This window comes from Arvicola amphibius, chromosome 11 (assembly GCF_903992535.2).
Source record: "Arvicola amphibius chromosome 11, mArvAmp1.2, whole genome shotgun sequence".
NCBI lineage: Eukaryota > Metazoa > Chordata > Mammalia > Rodentia > Cricetidae > Arvicola > Arvicola amphibius.
In genome coordinates this window covers 121,261,354-121,282,858 of record NC_052057.2, presented here as the reverse complement: position 1 = coordinate 121,282,858, position 21,505 = coordinate 121,261,354, and the positions used below count along the sequence as shown (strand labels likewise).

General features: G+C 44.9%; 1 protein-coding gene across 1 annotated transcript; it reads right to left on the bottom strand.

The window, feature by feature from the left end:
* Positions 1–1,887: 1,887 nt before the first annotated feature.
* Positions 1,888–20,347, bottom strand: Tmem64 (transmembrane protein 64). The gene is made up of 3 exons (XM_038348051.1): positions 19,377–20,347; positions 5,058–5,213; positions 1,888–3,063 (listed from the first exon to the last, which is right to left on the bottom strand). The coding sequence occupies exons 1-3, from the start codon at positions 20,193–20,195 to the stop codon at positions 2,872–2,874; spliced, it is 1,167 nt and encodes a 388-aa protein (XP_038203979.1). The 5' UTR covers positions 20,196–20,347; the 3' UTR covers positions 1,888–2,871.
* Between the last annotated feature and the right edge of the window lie 1,158 nt (positions 20,348–21,505).

Below are 21,505 nucleotides of genomic sequence, written 5' to 3'. Positions count from 1 at the left end.
ACAGACTTGATGGTGGGACTTTCCATCAAGAGTACAGATTTCAATAATTCACAAATCAGAGGATCAAATAAAAAGGGCATAAAAATCACAGTAAGTATAAACTTGGTTTTAGAAAGAGGTAATGCAAATTTGTCAAAGTGGCAATCTCAGGGTAAAGAGAACAAAACTCTCACCAGTTTGAAAACTAGGTGGACTCCAGATGAATATAAAGCAACCCCAGACTGTAGTGAGCCAGCATAAAAGAAGTGCAGCATTTCATCCCCTGTGAACACGCACTGCACACACACACACACGCACTGCACACACACACACACGCACTGCACACACACACACACACACACGCACACACGCACACACGCACGCACACACGCACACACGGCTGGGGGGGTGTGTCCCACAGGAGAGCACGGCCTGGCGACAGTGACTTCACACACACACACACACACACACACACACACACACACACACACACGCACGCACGCACGCACGGCTGGGGGGTGTGTCCCACAGGAGAGCACGGCCTGGCAAGAGTGACTTCACACACACACACACACACACGCACGCACGGCTGGAGGGTGTGTCCCCACAGGAGAGCACGGCCTGGCGACAGTGACCATGGCAGGGCTGTGCTGCGCATGTCACAAGGACAGGGCAGCAATGGCCTGCTGTTTACTGGGACCCCGGGAAAGTACAGTTAGCGCAGTATTTAGAAACTGTCAATCCACAGTATTATAAAAGTTGATGGTTTATTATATAAAGTTATGATTGGCAGAATACAGAAAAGTATTTTTTACCTTTACATATTTAATACAAAGTCCAAGGAAAGTGTTAACATCTGGAAGAACTCATTACCAAAGGACACTCATTTGGTGAAGTTGTTCAAGTCACAGATGCTAAGTCAATAGAATGCACTTCAAAATACATGGACTGTAACACAAGTATGGAAACAGCGATCTTAAACAAAGATTCCTCTAACAAGAAAATAACTAATGGTAAACACAATGTTGCTAAGTCCTCCCTAAAAGAATAAATTAAATATTTTCTTTACTAGGATGGTCAAACTAAAACAAAATTTAAAACCAAAATAGGCAATGGGGACTCAAAGTATACAGAGTTATTTTTCTACCAGTCGCGGCCATAGACCAGTGTGTCCCACCACGGCCACTCTGGCCATCTACTGCTCCTCAGAGGCATAAGTAAGGGGAGAAAACAACTTGAATAGGGCAAAATCTCGTACATCAACATGATCAAATTCATCTCTAGCGTAAGACTAGAAAAATCTGCTTGCAAAGGATTACTCTGTAGGTCAGCAGAAAACAGGGCAAAGGCTGGGCGGCGGTGGCGCACGCCTTTAATCCCAGCACTCGGGAGGCAGAGGCAGGCGGATCTCTGTGAGCTCGAGACCAGCCTGGTCTACAAGAGCTAGCTCCAGGACAGGCTCCAAAGCTACAGAGAAACCCTGTCTCGAAAAACCAAAAAAAAAAAAAAAAGAAAGAAAGAAAGAAAAAAAAAAAACAGGGCAAAGGTTTTACTGCAAGGAAAAGGCAGAGGAGAGAGCTCTGAGAGCTGGAAAAGTCAGGAAAATGAGATACTTAACAGAAAATGTTCCTGTGTCTCTACAATCTCATTCGTAACCAAATCAACTAATGGTTGAGTTTACAATTAAACTCTTTTCAAAATGAAGCTGAATAAGGGATGCACACCGTACGAATCCATGCTGGATTGTTGTATTCTACAGTCCTAAGTGTCGTTAGTAAACACACATGCTACAAGAAAAAGAACTGAGAGAATTTCACATTTCAGAATTCCTGAGTCGTATCAGGGAAAAGGAATACCAAAGCCCCAAATCAAACAGCAATAATGCAGCAGAGAACACAAACATGGGCATTGTGATAAAATTATGTTTATAGTTTTAAAGCTGAAGACTATGGGGACAAATATATAAGAACTTTAATGGAACTATATACATGATTTTAAAGCTTGTTTCTTTCTAACAAGGCCACCTGAACAACAACTTCAGAGATGGTAAGCCCATCATTTTGTAGGAATAATTTTTATTTCAAAGCCTAATTAGTAATATAAAAAGGGAAAATGGTTTAGTAAGAGTGCTAATCACACAGCCCTTTGATGAGGTCTAACAGGTGAAAACAACATAAAGAAATAAGCACGTAGGTTCTCCTTTTGAGCCACCACCTACTAAATCATTTCCCTTTTGCTTTGCATATAACACAGTGGAAACAAAAAGGAATCTTAAGAGCACTTCAGTCCCACAATGGTAGGATTTAAGCTTATATGAAAAGGTGTAAAGACCCACAATGATATAATGCTTGATAACATACATTCAACTGAAATACACTTATTTTCTCACAAGCAAAGAAAATGAAGTAAAGTTGTCCTGCTTAAAACAAATAAGGGAACAACAACAGAAATAAAGCAAAAACAGAAACATCATGTTTACTCCTTCTGGAAGGACCACCTAAGCCAAGAGCATCCAGCAATGATCCGTGCAGGACTGCAGACTTTACTCCTTTGAAGACAGATGCAGACAACTATCCATGGGCTTTATAAATAAAGATACTAAACAGAAAGAACTCTCTGGGTGATTTCTGTTCCTAAGTCCCAGCAATAAAGCGATCCAACAACACTAAAGTGCACGCTACAGGCATCACAGGCCTAACAAGGGGCAGCCGGTGCGGCTTCCACATTGACAGACCCAGAAAATGATTCTTGCTTTTAGAAAATTGTGCAATTTAAAAACTAGTCAGTTTTGTTTGTGCCACAATGAGCAAGTAGCACTTGTGCCCGCCACTAGGGACGTGACCGCTAGGCCTGGACAGCACACTAGCTCTTGACAACCACAGTTTGTAAGACTCATACAACATTGATTCCACCTCCAGAAAACGTGAGGGTCCTCTTGCTGTAGAAGGAAGAGCCACTGGCATCAGGCTGACCGCTTTTAACCAGAGAGGTTTTCAGTTCCATCTCACAAGCTACGATAGCTGCGTTCAGTTCCACTTGAGCTCGATGGACCACATAAAACATGAGGCCTATGCTTATAACAATCTGTGAGGAGAAACAGAACAGCCGTTACCAACAATGCACAGAAGTAAAGGCCATGGATTCAATAAATACGTGGCATAAAAAGAGCTTCACATAGACGGCCCTTAAAAGTAGGAGGTAGGAAGTCACATTTTAAATAGCTATTTGCCATTAACTGAGCAGCCACTGTTCAATAAAATACTAATTTGGGCATTAGCAAAGTAGGTTTCTAAATACTGTAATTGTTTTATTTCTCCTAAAAAAAACCATATATTTTTGCAAAACTAAAATTTTTGAGACCTTTTAGTAGATTATAATGACATGTAAAGAAATGGAGACAATGTTAGCAGAATCTGTGTTACAGGCTGTGTAAGATGCTAAATCTGTTTAAGGCACACTGAACTTGTGGTAAGTAACAGACTCAGGACCTACAGGAAATGGCCAAGCTCAGTGTGCAGGGCAGGAGACACATAACACTGGCTTTCTCCAGCAGACATTCACTTTCTTCGTCTCATGGAGTAGAAAAGAAGAAAGAAAGAAACAAACAGGATATAAAAGCTCTCTGAAGTTTCTCTTTTTAAATCAAAGGAGTCAAAGGAACAAGACTTGCAGAAACACAAGCGCTTCTTCCGTCACTGACAGGAAAGCAGGCTGGAGTATGGGAGAAGATTAAGGAGAAACAGCTCTCCTGGATACATGGAGGCTCCTGACCCTCAGGAAGAAGAGAGGCAGTCTACTGAGGACAGAGAGGGAGGTCGGGAGAGGTCAAGTGGGAGGAGGAAGCTGACCAGGAGCAGTGCAGATGTGGGGCTGAGCACTGGAGACGCTGTGTCAGCCATCCATCTGCTTGTGGCAACTCTGACCGCACACAACACATACAGAGCAGGTCAAACGTGGACTTGTGGGAATGGAGTTCTGGAAAGAGACTAGGAACACAGCATGAGCAAGAGGGGAGAGACGAGAACAGGCATAGGGAATGTTTCAATTTTCCAGTGAGCTGTTGGCTGGAAAACCCAGAAAGCAAATTATCTGTGGCTCATTTCTAGCATGGAGAGAATCTGTCAAGCGTACTTGCTCTATTAATTGTACCCCAAGCTTCACCTTTACCTTGCCAATGGCACCACCATAACCCCCCCCACTTCACAACCCAGTGGCATGAAATCCTTGCTGAAACAACCTGAGCTGCAACTCAGACCAACCCCAAGCCACAGCATCGCTGTAGTCTCTATAAATGCCTGAGCTAAGAACTGCGTGTCTTTTCCTTTCTGTGATGTACTTTATGTTTCAATAAGCCCGCTCAAACAAAGGGGTTAACAAATTATGGGAAAGAGATGGTTCTATAGTTTTAGGAAGCATTAATGATTGCAGGTGAGTAATCTACAAAGACAGCATAAAAATATAAAATTTAATAATGAAAATGTGCAAACTAGTGAGAAATTTTACTCTAACGGTATTCTTAAAAATATTTTAGACATATTTCTAATTTCTAGAAAAGAAAACAAGATACATACTTAATTTATCTTAAGAAACCTTGGAAATGCATTATATGCCAGAATCTTCACTGTACTTTGAAATGAATAAACTACAAATAATATACTATAGGCACAATACACAAAAAATTTAACATTATGTGATTAGCATGCTTATCCATGTAAATAAAGCAAGCAAAACAAAATTTTAAAACTTAGATAGAAACCAACTCCTTAAATGTCAAATATTACAAAATTTTTGAAGGCAAAGCTTAAATACAAAGTCATAATACAACACTTGACTTGCAGTGATTTTAAAAACAATCTTTGTAAAAAAATCTTATTTTTATGATTTTTTTTCTCATTTTGAAACAGATATCCAATACATCTGACCAAATCTATGTACTTCTAGGTGTCCACAAATTAAAACTGTTATCCAAATATCAAACTATCTACAATGAAACAATCCTTCAGCTGTGGTGAGGAAACACCAGGTTTAAATCAACAATGCAGAGGGTAGAGCCGGGCAACCCCTGGCCTTACACTCACCTGTAAACAAAAGACAAAATATCCACTAACACTTTGTTCTGCAATGACGTCTTCCATCGTCCGCAGGGTGGTGCCCAGGTACGAGTTTAGAAGCTGAGTCGGAAGCAGTCCAAGTGAAGACGCCATCAGATAGTTGGGTAAGGAAAGATCAGCAATCTAGAAGCAGATCCAAGTACAAAGTCACAGCATGGCCTCTCCAGGTCTCTATCAGGGTAGAGAGCGGAGCATGGATGAAGCATCCGAACTTATGATAAACAAAAATGTGCTGTTCTATTCTACTACTATTAAAAGGGAGCACTTAGTAACCCATTTTTCTTACCTATAAATAAAATCCACATACAGATCGCTAAACTCCTCTGAGTCCGTCTCGTCTTAGTTAGTAAGTAAGCATCAATTAAGTTACCATACTCCGAAGCCAAGGAATGACGGAACAGTCTAATGTGGGGCTGAGAACCCAAGAAGTCGTTACTGTCTCCATCATTCTCAATACAGAAACAGCAGCAGTGTGTATTCCTTGGTGTCTGTGATAATTTCTGCTTTCTTGCTATTAAAAAATAAATCCACAAAGCTGTTGTGGAATACTTGTTTAACTAGGCAAAGATGTGTCACATTTGCTTGTGTTGCAGAATATTACTTTAACTATGTAAGGGTGTGTTACATTTGTTTAATTATGTAAAGATGTGTGCATTTGTTTCATCTTGCCTGCCTAAGGCACCTGATTGGTCTAATAAAAAGCTGAACAGCCAGTAGCTCGGCAGGAGGGATAGGTGGTGCTGGCGGGTAGAGAGTTAAGTAGGAAAAGAAATCTAGGCAAAAGGAGAAAAGAGAGAAGAGAAAAGGACACACCTGGAACCAGAGGCCAGTCGCTGTCAGTCAACCAGGCACAAGTAGCAGGAAAGTAAGACAGGGAGGGAGGGAGGGAGGAGGGAGGAAGGGAGGGAGGGAGGATGGATCCCTGATGTGGGATTCCCTTCTGTATGTTATGAATATGTTTCATTACCATTGTTTATTAAAGAAGCTTTTTAGCCAATGGCTTGGCAGAGTAAAGCCAAGCAGGAAATCTGAACAGGGATATAAAGAAAGTGGAGTCAAGGGAGACACCATGTAGATGCTGAAGGACAAAGCCACCAGCAACCAGTCAAACCGTACCTGTAGGCCACAGCCTTGTGGTGATTCATAGATTAATAGAAATGGGTTAATTTAAGATGTAAGAGTTAGCTAGAAATATACCTAAGCTATTGGCAAAGCAGTATTGTAATTAATACAGTTTCTGTGTTATTATTCGGGTCTGGAAGGCTGAAAAACAAACAAGCAGTTTCCGACTAAAAAGCCCCATGGCAAAATGTAGATAAAGAGAAAGATTAAAATAAGAGCGAAGATAAGGCTAAGCCTTCGTAACTAATACAAAGTCTCCGTGTCCTGGTTTGGGAGCTGGTTAGTGGCTTAAAAGAAAGCCTATTACACAAAGCCATAGTGGGTTTTTTATACTATTTTTAATGATTTTGGATGGTTTCATTTATTTGTACTTGCCCCTTATTCTCAGAATCTTTTTTTTCTTCATAGTGTCTTTTACACAGAGAGGACATGCTTCCATCTATCATATGTGTCACCCGTTCTTACAGTGCTGTCCCCAGACCCTAAATTCTGAGAGGAGGTCTCGCTATGTTGTCCAGGCAGACTCAAATGCTGGGCTCCAGCTTTCCTCCCGTGCCAGGCGTTTCCAAGGAGTTGGCACCACAGTACCTGGTTCATGTTCATCTTAGAGAAACATAAACATATAACCAAACACTGCTGTGGGAAAACACTATCTCTTTATAAAGTCTTTTTGCTTGTATTCTTAATTGTTTTCTTATTCATTTTCATTTTTAATATTCACCATTATGTAATTCTGGAATATATTCACATTAAAGGTAATGTGTGAATGTATTCCTTTCTCTTCCAAGTGGCTAATTTTGCTAGCGTTACACACTGGCCCATCAAGGCTTCTCTACAAATGTCCTGTTCCCGTCAACACTACTCACACTACTCACCACATTTATTCTCACTGCTTATTCTTACTGATCGTCCTGCTATTGAAAGAACTAAATTAAATTTTATAGTAAATCTGGATATGGATGGAAGATCTACATATTCCTTATCCTTATCTAGAATTGTTTGTATAAGTGCTCAAATATTTAACATGTTTTATTGAAGTTTGGCTAATTAATCCAAGTGTCATGCATTTATTAGTCTAATTCTAATCACCTATACTGTGAGAGTAACTTCACCATACCCCTATTTAAATATAAAGCCACCACACTATTAAACTTTTTAAAACTATTTTTAAGCTCTAGCAGTTTAGCTACCTACAGATAGTTGCTTTATGACTATCATAAATACATACAATAATTGTGTGAATTATAGTTTCTTTACACCTGAATCAATCTGTGGTCATAAACGAACAGGAGATGCAGCACTGGGCTGGAAAGAACATTACTGTGACAAGTTGCTAATTCATTTCACCTATCACTGAGCCTGTAACTGTCCACACAAGATGCCCTGATACTTGCTAAAAGATACAGAATAAGACACAGCAATTATCCTTAAAGGAAACACACACAACACACAAGTACCGCAGACGCAGACAGGACAGGTGTTGAGACGGACTAAGTGCAGAACACTGGCGTGCACAGAGGGTCCCAAGACTAAGGGACAACTCTGCGGAAAATGCAGCAGAGGCATGGAGACAAAAATCTGCATGGGCTGAGCAGCAAACCTGGGTACCATGAGGAAGGCAGGTGTTCTGGGAAAAGCCTGAACACAGACAGCGTGGTAGGCAAAGTACAGACACATTAAAGCAGTTGGCAGTACATTCTGGATTGTTTAGACACATGCCAGAGAATCGTGAGCACGAAGGATGCTAAGAGTCACTAAGATGAAACCTGTTAGCAGACTTGACAAAGAAGACAAAGACACACACACACGCAAAAAGAACCAGGGAGTTTATTCATATTAATCCTTTAGAATAAATGTGTTAAATGTTTACAATGAAAAAACACAGCAAAAATCAGTGATAAAAATCCTATGCAATGATTTACATAAAATTTATCAAAATTATATTTAAAATAAATATGAGAGGGCTGGAGAGGAAGCCCGTGACTCCAGTAGCTCCAGTTTCTGGGAATCCAATGTCCTCTTCTGCCCATGACATACGCACATACATGCTTAGCATATACACATACACATATAGAAACATGACATACCCACATACATGCTTAGCATATACACATACACATACAGAAACAACAACTGGAGAGGGGGGATGTGGGATTCCCCTCTGTATGCTGTGAATACCATTGGTTAATAGAGGAACTGCTTTGGGCCTACAGCAGAGCTACAGGGGAACTGAGCTGGGTGGGGGAAAATAAACTGAATGCTGGGAGAATGGAAGGCAGAGCCAGAGAGAAGCCATGGAGCCCCCGCCATCTACACGGGAACTTTTCCTGGTAAGCCACAGACACATGGTAATACACAGATTAATAGAAATGGGTTAAATTAAGATGTAAGAGTTAGCCAATAAGAAGCTAGAGCTAATGGACCAAGCAGTGATTTAATTAATACAGTTTCTGTGTGGTTATTTTGGGAGCCTGGGCAGCCGGGAAACAAACAAGCGGCCCCTCTCCCTCCAACAAGGGGGTGTGGAAAGACAGATCAGTGGTTTAGAGTATTACTGCTCGTGCAGAGGACCCTAGTTTGGTTTCCATCACCCACATTGGGCAGCTCAGGAACCCAAAGTCCTCTCTGGTCCTCCAGAGGTACGGGGACTCAGGTGTAAATACCAGTTTACACACACACACACACACACACACACACACACACAATTTAAAAGGTAAATCTTAAAAATACTGATGTTACATTCTAAAATGTTCTAATATAAACCTTCAGACCAGTCTTCAATGGAATGGAATGTCTCTGAACAGAAGCCATAATTGCTATTCAAAGGGCATAAAAAACATCCAAATGAGAATTTAAACGGATTTCAGCAATAGGAAGAGACTCGGACCCTCAACTCTTTAACATGAGCAAGTTCAAGTTTATCAAAATGTCAGGATGAACCCTCATCATGGGAAAGTGCTGCCACTTCCATGTATTGTTTCTATAGAGTTATCTCAGAGAAGCAAATGGCGAACCAGGCACTCAGTCTGAACAGCTTTGTTTGAGGGAACACAACACGATCCGTTCCTAAGCTATTAATAACATTACTGAAGATAAGATTACCAGTTATTTAATGCAGAATTTCCAACAGGCCCAAATCCTAGTCAGATCCTGCACTTTCTCCAGTCTTCGACAAACACAGCTTTCTACAGAGACCTCCCCCAATGTTCTCTCCACACAGAAATTAAGTGTCTATCCCCTTGCCTCATTTTCAGAGATAGGAATCCACCGAGCGCAATGCCCCTGGGGTCTCAGCTGTCAAGGGATCCTCCAAGTCCAAAGAGCTCATGGGAATGTCAACCTGGAACCTCAGAGTGAGCTGGAGAGTTGCTATGGTCAGAGACAGAAATTATCTATTGATATTTTTCAGAGTCTGAGTGCTACCAGATAGACACATATATGCATATGACATAAAAATACATACTACAAAATATTCATTTTTATTTACGTGTATGTATACGGCTGTGAAGTACAAGTACTCAGGTACCTGAAGAGGTCAGCAAAGCCTATCAGGTTTAAACCGGAGTCCCAGTGTGGGCACTGGGAACCAGGACCTTTGTAAGAGCAGCAAGTGCGTTTGTCTTCTCATGGCCAGAGTTTCTGTGACTCACCTGGAGAGCAACTGGGACCCTGCATTCTTCTCAGGCAGGGCATAGAATGTAAGCCCTGAGAATTCTGCTCTAGAAATAAGCTCATTTTTTAAGTTTACCATTCTCTCACAGGGTTTTACAAACTCTCATTTTTGCACAGAATAGCTCAACATGCAATTACTGAAGATCATACAGCAATGAGCTCAGAGGCCTCAAGTTTCATCAACACTGGCTGGGCGAACTGCACCATCGAGCATGTGCTCGGTGCAGCGCATGGTCTGCGCATCAGCACCGGTGCTCACTGTCAGCTACGACTAAGGCACTGCAAGAATTCTCAGTCCAACATACTCAATACTACACAGGAAATCATAAATCTCTACAAAGACCAAAGAAGTTCAAGGGACTATAGCTTCTACTTTTCATGCACTTCCTGACATAGTATGTGTTCTTCCTCAGACAACCCCCAATTCTCACTGTCGATTTTTCAGAAAGGTTAGAGAAGAGGGAGAAAGAGTTCAAAGGCAGTAGGTGGTTTTCACTCTTAAGAAAAAGAAAACTATTCCCACTGGCTAGGGACTGGAGTGTAGCTCCATCAGCCGGATGCTCGCACAGTATGCACGAAGCCCTGGAATCATCCACACAGAGGCGTCCACGGAGTGCAGGCCTGCACCTGTGTGTGTGTGTGGTGGAGGCCTGAGGCTCTCAGGAAGTCAAGGCCATCTTTCACTACTAAGGAATTCAAGACAGATGTCTGGTATAGGAGATCCTGTCTCAAAACAAAACCCACTAAAGCAAGCCCACCCTAGGTGTCACCCTCTTCTTCACTCCTCTCCTATTTACTACGACTTGTTAATGCATTTTCTGGACATCAATTCCCCTCTACAGTGAGGACTGAAGGCCACAGAAAGGTCCTTACAGGCAAAGCTCATCCTTAGGCAGTTCTGGCCTGTGGTCTCCGCAGGGACGGAGTCCCCAGCGTCCCCTCCGTCTCATCTCGACAGTCTAGCCTAGGCCATCCGCTGTTTCAGGTCTCATGGCTCCAGCCGTACCTAAATGCTCTTAGCTCCTAGGACATCCCATGCTCCTGGAAAGGAACTCACGTTTCTTCCCACTCCCTTGACTAGGGCAACCGTCATTTGCTGCACAGTCAAAGATTCCTCTAGGAAATTCTGACACCCAAACACAGCACTAAGAAATGCTCCCAGCAGGTGGGATGGGCAATCCTCGCCCTTCACACCGGAAGCAACTTGAGGTATCACAATGTGTGTGTCCCTGGCCCAGACTAAATCTGAGTGAAGAAAGCCATCTATCTTGTTTTCTTTATTCTCCTCAGCTAGCATGTAAATAATAACTATCAGCTGCAAACACACACTGACTGGAGGCTAGTTGTATCAATCTCAAAACTGGTTTGTTTACAAATATTGAAACAATAAAGGTTGATATTTACAAAAAAGCCTGAGGATTTAAAAAAAAAAGTTTACTTGTAATAAATTATTGAGAAACCCATGCCCTAGCAACAGAAAGCATTTTGCCTTCACTCACCACCAGCGGAATTTACACATATGACTAGAACACGTCTTCCACTGGAGTTCACGCCTCGGGACGTTAGGCTTTGACTTACAGTTATTCATGGGCAGCATCGAGAGCAGCAGTGAGCACAAAGTTGGTGCCTACTAATTGCCTGCTGGATGGATACTGAATGGAACCAAAGTATTTCCAGCAACTTCTGCCTCAAAACTGAGATACTCTGGTTAAGTGGCAACCTTGATGTTCCTAAGAAAAAACTTGTTACTAGAAAAAGGTAGGACTCCAGGGGAGCCCATTCTATCAGACAGAGAGGACTGCAGGACAAACTGATCCTACTGACAGAAATGGCTTGGTCTTCTGATCAAAATCTAATCATACCTAAAGTGGGAAGTGCTCCTAATGGCTTCCAGGCAATCTGGAGAACAATGGGCCATTTGAGAAACTGATTAACACACAGTACTGGTTCTTCCTGAGGCAGGGGAGGAATGCAACCTTATTAAATATAACCTCTAAGACACAAGTTGAAAATTCTTTAGTTTGATGACTTTTCCTACGCATTCAACAAAAACTGGTCCAACACCTTTTATGTGTAAGGTCCAGCTCTAAACGAGTACAGCTGTGTGGTCAAAAAGTCAAGTCGCAGCACACTGAGCAAAAGAAGGTCACAAAAACCATTTACAACACTAACTCGCATTAGAAAAACAGAGCAGTAACTACAAAGTAAGCACAAAAAAGCTAAGCACTGTTTTCTTGTTTTGTACATTTTAAGCTCTCGGTAACACACACACTTTGTAAAGTGAAAACAGCTTTCATATCTCTCCACTTTGACTTTCCTCTGTCTTTAGTCCGGGAAGATTATTAACCCTCACAAACTGATCTGAGCTACAGATGGAGATGCCTGGAACTCAAGCCTGTGTATGGCAGACACCAGAGGGTGGGTTAGATCACTGCTGAGCATCAAAAGAGAGACGAGCTTCCAGGAAGTCATCAACAGCCAGCTGTCAGTGAGACAGAACGCTGAGGATGTGGCTAAGATACTATCAGTGTGTCGGTCTGCTCATCCTCTCCAGCCCTTCAGAGCAGACAGCAACGCTCCCAAAGTGGACCACTGCCTATTCTGGCCTGCAACACACATGCAGCAAATCAGTATATTTTCACAGAAATAAACGATAATGTGGTACATTACCTCAGGACCGGTATCATAACCTTTACTCCAGTCTATGACTGTATGCATAAGGAAATGAAAAGACAGTTTTTATAAAACATGCTCCCAATAAAATTCTTTAGAAAAAGTTTTTAAAAGGTAATGTTACACCACTGCTTAAAATACCTGCTTTTAAAAAAGCAAACTCGGAGACGGTGCCTACTCCTAACCATTCACCAGCAGGAGAACTGGAGTTCAGATGTACTCAATGACTTCGTCATGGCCACACAGTAGCTAATACAGAACTACAATTCTCCAGAGTCCCCAGGCTACGACATTACCACATTTATGGCTTTAGACAAACTTGCCAACATATTTTTAATAAACTAATTGTAATAAATGAAAGTTCAACTGTGAATAAAATTACTAAAAGAAACTCGTCTTGATAAATCAAATTCTGGGGGCATATACTCAAGGATCGCTATGCCTGATTTAAGTTATAATGACATCTTTGGCTGTCAGTGTTCCGTCAGTACAGGCTCTCTGGTTACCCACTCAGAATAAATCAAATAAAGAAGCAAAGTCTCTCTGTGGCTGCTCCTAACCGTCTAGGACTCCTTGCAAACAGCTGGAGTAATGAAGAGCTGGTAGCCTGACCCTTGCAGGTGCCCGTGGAGACAGGAGGGGTGATGGCTGGCGCTCTGGGTTTTTACATTTGCTACTTTTACTTTGTTTTCACTTTGCACACAAGACATACTGCTTCTGCGTAAATAGTTTTGTCTTGAAACAAAAAAGATGAAATGGATTTGAAAACTCAGGCCTCTCTTCCCCGGCAGCAGCAGTGGCTGAGGCTTGGTGGGCCTTTTGTCGCACTGAATATAAAGCAGCAATGGCTAAAGTCTTTCCACCAAGTGTGAAGTCGTAAATATTTAAGCTGTGCAGGCATAGGGTCGACCTCAACAACTGAACTTTTAGTCTTTGCTCAACAAAAAAGAGAGACAGGAGGGAGGGAGGGAGGGAGGGAGGGAGGGAGGGAGGGAGGGAGGGAGGGAGGGAGGGAGGGAGGGAGGGATGCAAAGAACAGGCATGACATACAGATGCCCGAATCTCAGTCTCACAGAACGCTCATGCGCATGAAATCACTCTGTGGTAGAGTTTGGTCTGACAACTTACTCAGCCCTGCAGAACCCTGTACAACACCTGACAGCAGGAGGTGCAAGATGCTTGATACCCAGGGTTCCTAAGAACAGCAACCTCTGAGAAAGCCAGTCCTTGCACGGAACTGAAACAGGTACTAGCTAAGGGCAAGTTATTTTATTACTCTGTGCTTCAACTGTCTCAACTCTAAAATGAAGGTAGGTGTGAGTATTGAATAAGTAACATGTACTTGAGAGACTGGCGCCCAGTGTTCCACACAGACAGTGCAGACAGAGTTAAACGTTTACAAATAAGCTTCAAGTCCTATTTCGGGGCTGCAGAGAGCAGAAAGAAATAGTAAATAATGAGCAAATATAACATATCACAGCTTTGTAGTAGATATTACTAAACACGATTTAGAACACAAAGTCTATCTCAAAAGAGTAACTATAACTTCCCCAGATGACTAAGCAGACACTGGAGCCGAGTCTGGTTCAAGACTGTGACACTTGTCCTTTAGGACACACCACCTCCTGAGACCGCTGCTGTGATGGAAAACTAAGGGACAGCACGCATGGAACTCTGCTCTGTATGTGGAAGTGACACACAGTGCGTGGGGAGACAGTCGTGTACACTACCGCTGATGGTTCTTATATTTAAGGTTAATGGATGTTTCAAATATTTAAGGTTAGAGAAAATAAATTTCACACGTACACTTGTTTGAAAGACGGAATCTATAGTTTTTGACATTGCATTTTTTTTCTTTGACTAAAGCAGAAAAGATGTTTAGGAACTCCCCGAGGCACAGTTTTACAGGGCCACTTGGTGTGGAAATATTATTATGAATTTCATTATTCATACAACCCACAACCACGGAGTCTTCTGGGATCAAGAACACCATTTTACTGGAAGTAACTTTAAAATGTAGGTCTCCAAGGGGGGTCTCACAGAGTGAATATTACAAGGACAGCTCAATGTTTACTAGGTGAAGGGGAGGCAGTCTGACAGACTTCTCAGTGCACTGCTGATCTCACTATACCTACTAGCGACAATCCCACCTTGTTGATCTGAGTCCCTTTTAACTGGACTGAGAAAAGTGAGACCTGCAGTTTCTAGGAGAGGAGGGATTTCATTTGCTAAATTTAAATAGTGTCTGCTTCTAAGGGTGCTGGGGATTAAATAAATGAAGACATCAAAAGGTGCACAGCAACTAACTATAAATGATGAGAGGAAATAATCCAAAGGTAGAAGAAGTCATCCTCAGGGTGGGGGGAGCGGAGAACTTACTGAGGAGTGCAGAGATGCTGTTAACATTTGGGCTGCAGGGATTATTTAGATAAAGATGGGAGAGTGTAAGCCTGAAGCAGAAGGCAGGGACAACTGGTCTGAGGTAGAGGTTCCTGGACAGAGCAGAGGCAATGGGTTGGACTGAAGTGTCAGGAGGCAGACCCCACAGGACAGGGACAATGCCTGGGGTAGGGAAGGTGTGCCAAGTACCAAGAAGTATTGAGACTTCACTAGGTGCTCCACCCCACTCTCCTGCCACCATATCCACCGCTCCTGTGAAGTTAGTTACGACCAGGCAACTTGTATAGGCCAGCAAAAAGGGAGAACCACTGCAAGAGACTTCAGGGTCCAGAATTAATTCATTATTCTCAGCAATGTAACTTGTGTTTGGATCTAGTCATTTTTCAACGTCCTGGCACAGCTGTCCCCAGGCTGGTCAGAATTTATGGTCACAGTTCACACTGTGAAAAGGTAAGAGTCGAAGGGCTGAGTACCTGGAAATCTCAGTGCGATTCCTAGCTTAGACTCATTAAACGTGCGGAGCAGCCATCCAGTTCCTTTAAGAGTGCAGTCAACTTCACACTTTTCTCTCCCCATCTCCCCATCCCACCCCACCCCCATGTTCCCATTTTTTGTCCGGCAATCTTGTCTACTTCCAATATCCAGGAGGATAACTATATGTTTTTCTTTGGGTTCACCTTCTTATATAGCTTCTCTAGGATTTTTTACGAATTATAGGCTCGATGTCCTTTATTTATGGCTAGAAACCAATTATGAGTGAGTACATCCCATGTTCATCTTTTTGGGCCTGGGTTACCTCGCTCAGGATGGTGTTTTCTATTTCCATCCATTTGCATGCAAAATTCAAGATGTCATTGTTTTTTACCGCCGAGTAGTACTCTAATATGTATATATTCCACCCCCAGCTAGTTCCTTGAGCAGCTTAGGAGGGGGTGCCAGAAATGTCCAGATCCTATTGTCATACTCATGAATATCTTGCATATCACCATAGAACCTTCACCTGGCATTGGATGGAGAAAATGACAGAGCCCCACATAGGAGCACCAGACTAAGCTCTCAAGGTCCTGATGAGGAGCAAAAGGAGGGAGATCATGAGCAAGGAAGCCAGGACCGTGAGGAGTGCTTTTACCCATTGAGACGGTGGGACAGATCTAACGGGAGACCACCAAGTCCAGTCGGAATGGGACTGATGGAACAGGGGACCAAACCGGACTCTCTGAATGTGGCTGACGGTGGAGGAGGACTGAGAAACCAAGGACAATGGCAATGAACATGAACTCTACAGCATGGACGGGCTCACTGTAAGCCTTGTCAGTTTGGTTGCTCACCTTCCTGGACTTAGGGGGAGCTGGGAGGACCTTGGACTTAACATAGTGAAGGGAACCCTGATGGCTCTTTGTCTTTGGAGAGGGGTGGAGTGGGGGTATGGGTGGAGGGGAGGGGAAGAAAGGGGGAGGAGGAGGGGAGGAGATGGAAATCTTGAATAAAAAAATGAGAAAAAAAAAAAAAGAGTGCAGTCAAAGCTGGGTATGGGGACTCACGCAATGAAGCAGGCAACTTGCTGAGGCCGGGGGAAAAAGTGAGATCACTACTAGGGACACTTGAAAGTACACAACACAGTTCCGTGTTCACAGCACCAAGTGCCAGGCAATGGCTCTGCCAGATCAAACCTCAGAGTCAAAACAACATAAGGCTGTGGGTCCCTCCCCAAAACAAAGTTCGGCCTATACCTGCATAAAGCAGAACAAGTGAACCTTTGCTTTCAGCCGACAGAGAAATGGAGGCTGTCACTGCTGCCTAGGTTAGCCTACCGTCAACAATCCAGTAAGAAGAGCGAACAGTCATCTCAGGTGTGTATCTGGGCAGGAACCGTACTTAGCAACACATAAACTCTAAGGTCAGAGATCCACAGTGATGGGCAGCAAGACCTGCCTATACAAGATCTCACCAAAGAGGCTGTGAGGAGGGAGACGCTTCACCGTTTGCAAGAAAAAATGATGGAACAGAAAAATGTAAGTACAGACTTGGAGAACTGTATTTCTTATAGCTTAAGTACCAATTCTATAAAGTGCTATTTTCTAGTTTGAGAGTTTCAAATGTTGTGTGTCACCTTGCTAATCTCTTTCTAGCACATGAGGATAATTAGAGAATTTGGTTAAGAACTAGAAGCAAAGAGAGTCCTTATCCGTCTTCCGTATACTCAACTTTTATGACTGGCTTCTTCCTCTAAAATATAACTACCTTGACCAACAACAGTTAGGTCAGGTAAATAATGCCTTCAGCTCGTTACCTAATAAACACACATGACTCCACAGCGTGTTTGAGGAAGCAAGTTCACACAGCAGGAACCAAGCAAAGATATTTTCAAAACATGTACTTTGCACGGCCTTTAAACCTAACTTCCTCTTTGAGCTAAATATTTTATCCATCAAGTAAATGGGAAAACAGCTTCAACTCAGGGGAGGAATGGGGTGCTTTCAATAAGGTTCAATAAGGAGAAAAGTACTCCTGAGTAAACACAACAGAAGGCCTCCCCTGCCATAAACCAGCTTAAATGATGCCGATGACCAGACCTTGTCTGGTGCTTCCTATACCATCCTGCGCGTTTGTGTGTGAAAATCTTATGGCAGCACACACCACAGCAGCCGGTGGCGTGTTTGAACCGAAGCCCTGCCTCTGCAGGTGACTCTACAAGTTCCAGGGTAAGAGCGGCTTCCTTTCTTTCTTTCTATGGTAACAATACCCTCTTACCCTTTTTAATAGCAAAGTCTTTTTCTCCTAATCCAGGAATGCCAAAACTCATATTGAGTAATCTTAAACTATTTCCAGCAGTAAAGTACTTCTTGCAAATTTAGCACTGTGACAGAAAAAAGTAACGCTGTAAATCAATAAATATCTTCCTCAATGTGTATGGATTTATTGAACAATTGAAAAATATTCCATGAAGAAACAGAGAGGGCCATACACTGAGGCTCTCTCTAGGCCAGAGTTCAAAGTCTGGCTCCACCACTTATTACAGGTGACCACAGCCAGTAACAGCAGAAGGAGCACACAGCAGACAAAATCCAACTTGGGTCTGCAAGCCAGCCTCTGCTGCATATATGTATCTTATGTAACCCCGGTACTCTATCAAACACGGTCCACTACTTCCCTCATTTACACACAAATGAAGGTACAGAAAGAACAGACAACTTAGCCAAGGTCAGCAGATACTTAGCGCCCAGTGCTCTCATCAGCTGAGGCAACAACTTTCAGATGTGTACAGTCGCTGCTACTGGCTGAAAAGAGCCTAGAAGGGCAGTTAGCACATTCTGTGGGGATGAGGGGAGATGCAGGCTGTGCCGGAGACAAAGCACACTATCAGAAGGAAACTATACAGTAGTCTAAGGTTGACTCTCAATACTTCATGCGGTTCCCTTTTAGCTGGAGGGCTGAATACCTGGGAATCTCGTGTGTGAACTCTAGCTTAGAATCACCAAACAGGGGAAACTCAGTCATCTAGTCCCTTTACTGTAAAAGTGAAGTCAAAGCTTTTAATCAGCTCTCCTCGACGAAGGAGGCTGAGGCAGGAGAATCACTGACAGTCTGGGGCCAGCCTGAGCTACACCGTGAGTTCTCTAGGACAGCCTGGGCTAGAGTTACACCCTGTCTTAAGACAAAACAAGGTCAGATAAGTTTAATAATTTGTCCTAAAGCCATAAAGTTTCCCATCGAGTAGTCCGACCTCACCAGCCGTGTTTCTACCTGAAATCGGGTGCACACTAGCTACTAGAGAGATCCATACAGAATAAGCAGAACGTATGTAAACAGAGCAAGAGGGAGTCTTAAGATGGTGTAAGAAAAGTAGCTCATTTTGTTTTATTAATCCACCCGACTGATTTCGAAATAGAACTCTTAGCTTTTACATAGCATTACAGGGAATTACTTTTAAGAATAACAAATCTAGGAAAACTCCAAAAACTGGAGTCTGCTGTATCCTGCACTGTTAAAACAAAAGCGGCCCTCAGCCCCATGTAATCAGATACTTGAATCAAAACCTGAATGCCTTTACGCAGGGCAGAGAGTAAGCTAGGGTCAAGTGCCCAAGAGCTGCCAAAGCCGCTTCAGACACGCAACGCTTCAGACACGCAACGGCAACGGGACACTTAACTTTGCCTGCCTCCCCTGACCCAAGTGAAAAGGATATTTCATTTTCTATCAAACTCATACACAAACACACGCACCCAGAAAAACAGTTCTTTATCAGGTCTTCCGAGGGGCTGTGTTATATGCATTTATAGGCTACATTTCTCAGGGTACCATGAAAATGTCAATGACTCCTCTACTGGGTATCTATCTGATGGAGGGCCTCCCAGGGTGGCCACAAGGCCTCTAAAAGACAGATCTGGGGAGAGAGGCCAGCGAGGGGTCCCCACTTACCGAAAACACTGCATTCTGAAGCCCAAAAGGTATGGGAGTCAGCCGGGCCAGCGCCACCACCTTCAGGCCGCTTCCTCCCTCCACGACGCGGATAACGGCGCTCAGCTTGTCGTTGCTCTGGATCCTGGCGGCCACCCAGGCGGTGAGCAGCCGCTTGCAAACCACATGAGCGATGAAGGTGCCGATGAGGACGCCCACCACCATGAGCCCCATGCCTAGCACGAAGCCGTACAGGTAGCCGGCCGCCACATTGAGCACGATGTAGCCCCAGCCGCAGGGGAAGGAGACCACGATGAAGCCCACGACGAAGAGCAGGACCCCGAGCAGCGAGTCGAGGCTCTCCACCCAGAGCAGGAGGTGCTGCAGGTAGCGGCGGACCAGGGCCAGGGAAGCGAAGCACAGGGCGGCCAGCACGCACACCAGCACGAGGCTCCGGCACCAACAGGTGCTGCCGAGGCAGCAGCACCGCCAGTTTCTCACCTCGGCCACCCCGACCACCACGCCGCCGCCGCCGCCGCCGCCGCTGCTCCCGGGGCCGCCCGCCAACGCCCCGGCAGGCGCCGGCAAGCCCGAGGCCGCGGGCGGACCGTGGCGCTCCAGATAGGCGCCGAGCAGGGCGCCCGAGGCCGCCGCTGCCGCCGCCGCCGCTGCAGCCGCTGCGCTGGCCCCGCCCCCGCGGGGAAGGCGGTCCTCGGGGCGGTCCCCGCCCACCGTCCTCTCCGGTGCTCGGCGGCCCGGCTGCTCCGCGCCGCCCAGCCGACCGGCGTGTTGCAAGGCCCGGGGCAGCGAGTGGAGCAGGCTCCCGCCGGGACTCCGCATGCCTGGGCCTCAGCGGGCCAGGGTCTCCGCTCCCGCCGCGTCCGCCGCTCGGCGGCCTTCCATGACAACCTCGCACGCCGGGCCTCGGCTCCCTGCGTCCGCTGGCGGGGAGGGAACGGCCCGGGATGGCGAAGACGCGGTCCTGCCGGGAGTCGGTCGGGTCTGGTCTCGGCGGCCCGCAGAGCCCGCCCCCTTGGCCCGGGAGGGGCGGGGCGCGCGGAGGGGCGGGGCCATCGCTGGGCGGGAGGCCACACCTCCGTGACGCCCGGCCTGGGTCTCTAGGGCAACGGAGGCCTCGGCGGGAGACAGGGCAGGAGGATGGGGCAGAGGGGAAGCCACAGGAAGCGGAAAGGGGGGACCCCGGGTTGCGCGCTCCCCGCTCCCCCGGGCGCGCGTGTGCCTGCGTGTCACAGACCCTTGGCCGCAGTGGCTGGCCCTCTTGCCCGGCGCCTGCCTAGCTGTTTCCGAAGTGAGCTCTCCTGCTGTCGCTCACACCCGAGTCACCCGAGGCCGTCTGGCGACTTGAGAGGAGGGAAAATGTGCCTTCCCAGAGAGCCAGGTCCCTCCCAGTGTTGTTCCACAACTCTGCTATTTAGGACCCCAGGGCACTGATTGTGAGAATTGACTGAGAAAGTGTCTTCTCAGTCCCTAGTCCTTTGCTGAGTGCCAAGCTCTGTGCTGGGAACCCCGGAGAAGATCCTTGGAAGACCTCTGTTAAAGACCAGGGGACCCCTTTTCACTGGCTGTAAACTGGTTGATGGCTGACGCAGCCCTATAACAGAGTGAGGAGTCGCGGATCCTATTTAGAGTTCTTATTTGAGGTAGTAGATAAGAAGCCATTGACCAAAGGAAAATATAACTATGCAAAAAAAAAAAAAAAATGAGGTGGATGCATAAGAGTTGAGGTGCCCAAAATACCATCCAAAATGTGGCATTCCAGTAGATGGTTGAAAATACGACATGAGTTATCTGTCACTCCTAGTAATGTTGGCATCGGTGTCCTGGCAGCAGTTAAAACCACGGTTATGGGCAAGTAATTGGTGATAGGTGCACCAAACACTCCCTGTTCTTAGTGCATGGTAGGCTGGCTTGTCTGTCCAGGCCTTGTGTTTGGGTCCATCTTCAGGACATAGTTTGCCAGTGAATTGTGACTAGCTTCTAGAAGAGGATGCAAAGACTTTCCAAAATACTTCCCCTCTGTGGCAGGTGAACTATCAGTGTTCCAGACCGTGAGCTCTAGTGTTCTTGATCTTCGGAAGAAAGATGCTGAGGAATAAGAATCTCAATTACTTGGTGAGTGGGAAGGATAA